Source organism: Fopius arisanus, unplaced genomic scaffold, assembly GCF_000806365.1.
Source record: "Fopius arisanus strain USDA-PBARC FA_bdor unplaced genomic scaffold, ASM80636v1 scaffold00002, whole genome shotgun sequence".
In the NCBI taxonomy this organism is placed as follows: Eukaryota; Metazoa; Arthropoda; class Insecta; order Hymenoptera; family Braconidae; genus Fopius; species Fopius arisanus.
The window spans coordinates 212,027-213,425 of record NW_011887741.1 but is presented as its reverse complement, the minus strand read 5'-3'; the positions used below and the strand labels follow the sequence as shown (position 1 = coordinate 213,425).

The 1,399-nt window shown below is 42.0% G+C and overlaps 1 protein-coding gene across 1 annotated transcript in view; it reads left to right on the top strand.

Moving 5' to 3' along the window:
* The window catches only part of RhoGAP93B (MyTH4 and RhoGAP_KIAA1688 domain-containing protein RhoGAP93B), a 39,136-nt gene that overhangs the window by 36,134 nt on the left and 1,603 nt on the right, over positions 1-1,399 (top strand). The window contains exon 9 of the mRNA XM_011303275.1: positions 25-938. Coding sequence (XP_011301577.1) covers positions 25-938 — 914 coding nt within the window. The remainder of the gene's footprint in view (positions 1-24; positions 939-1,399) is intronic.

The window sequence follows — 1,399 nt, the reverse complement described above, 5'->3', positions numbered from 1 at the left end:
ACTAACGCATTGGGTTTCCCACAGATTTGGGCAATTATGATACAGCGGGTCTGGCAACGTACTACAATACAGCAGAGACCCTTACAAGATCGCAAGCAGCAAGTTCAGCTCAGGCGACTTTACCCTCAACAGCCCCTCTGGCCCCCTCTTTAACACCTCAACAAACCTCGACAATTCCCTCATCCCATCCTGAAATCCGAGAAACGAGTGCTGTCGGTTCCACCAGGCCAATTTCCTTGCCCGCCTCCAATGTATTCACAAGCCTAGTCAAAAGTTATGATATAGCTGATGGAGATGATCACAGGAGAGACGACTCAACCAGTGGTGGAGACATTGAAAAATACGCGCAGGACAATTTGAATTTAAATTGTGGAAGGCCGAAAGGACTGAGATTGCTGTTCAGAAAAAAATTCAGTGTCCGGGACATTTTGAGTTGGACGAAGGATCCGATTCCCCGTCCGATGCTCAACGTTGTCGAGGGTGAAAAATTGTTGAAGAGAGAGGCCTGCAACTTGTTCAGACTTGTCCAAGTTTACATGGGTGACAGAAAAGCGAATGTAGGCATGACATTGGATGGTGTTGCTACGGAAATAGTCAATACTGTTTTCTCAAAGCCACCCTTGAGGGATGAGCTGTATCTGCAGATTTGCAGACAGACGACAGAAAATCCGAGGAAAGAGAGCCTTAGACGAGGCTGGGAACTAATGGCTGTGTGCCTTGCTTTTGTACCCCCTAGTGCCACCTTTGAGCCTTGTCTCGAGGGCTACATGAATCGACATAGAGATCCCAATTTTCAGTTTCCTGAAGTCGCCAAGTGGCCGATTCATGTTCAAGTTAGTCATTACGCTACCGTTGCTTGTCGAAGGCTACAGAGGATTGGGGCACATGGCAAGCGACAACCTAGGAAGGCAACAATTGAGGACATTGATCAGGCTAGGGTGAGTTGATTATTTGTATGAAACTAATTACTTTCAATTCAACACTGCTCTTTTGGATAACGTCATCCTGTAGCAATTCACGGGGTAATTAATTAAATTAAACCAGTAATTTAATCGTTCAACAAATATTTGCTTGAGCAAATTCTAATGCAATGATGTACCTGTTTAGGAACAGAAAATTTATAAGGATTTATTGCCGTTTTCCCACCATTTTTAATGTTTATTTCATCTGATAAGCTGTTGGTCAGATTATCAATTCTTCTATAAATTCAGAAAGTCTCGCCGATGTATAACGATTCCTTTATATTCTCTCAAAGTTTGAGGGGAATTTATGAAATTTCATAAAACCTGTGGAAAGTTTAAACGTAGAAGTCACTGCATACGAATAAAACCTAAGAACTGTTTATTTTTTTCGTTCCAATATAATCAATAGTAGAGAAATCTGCAATAACTATGGAATT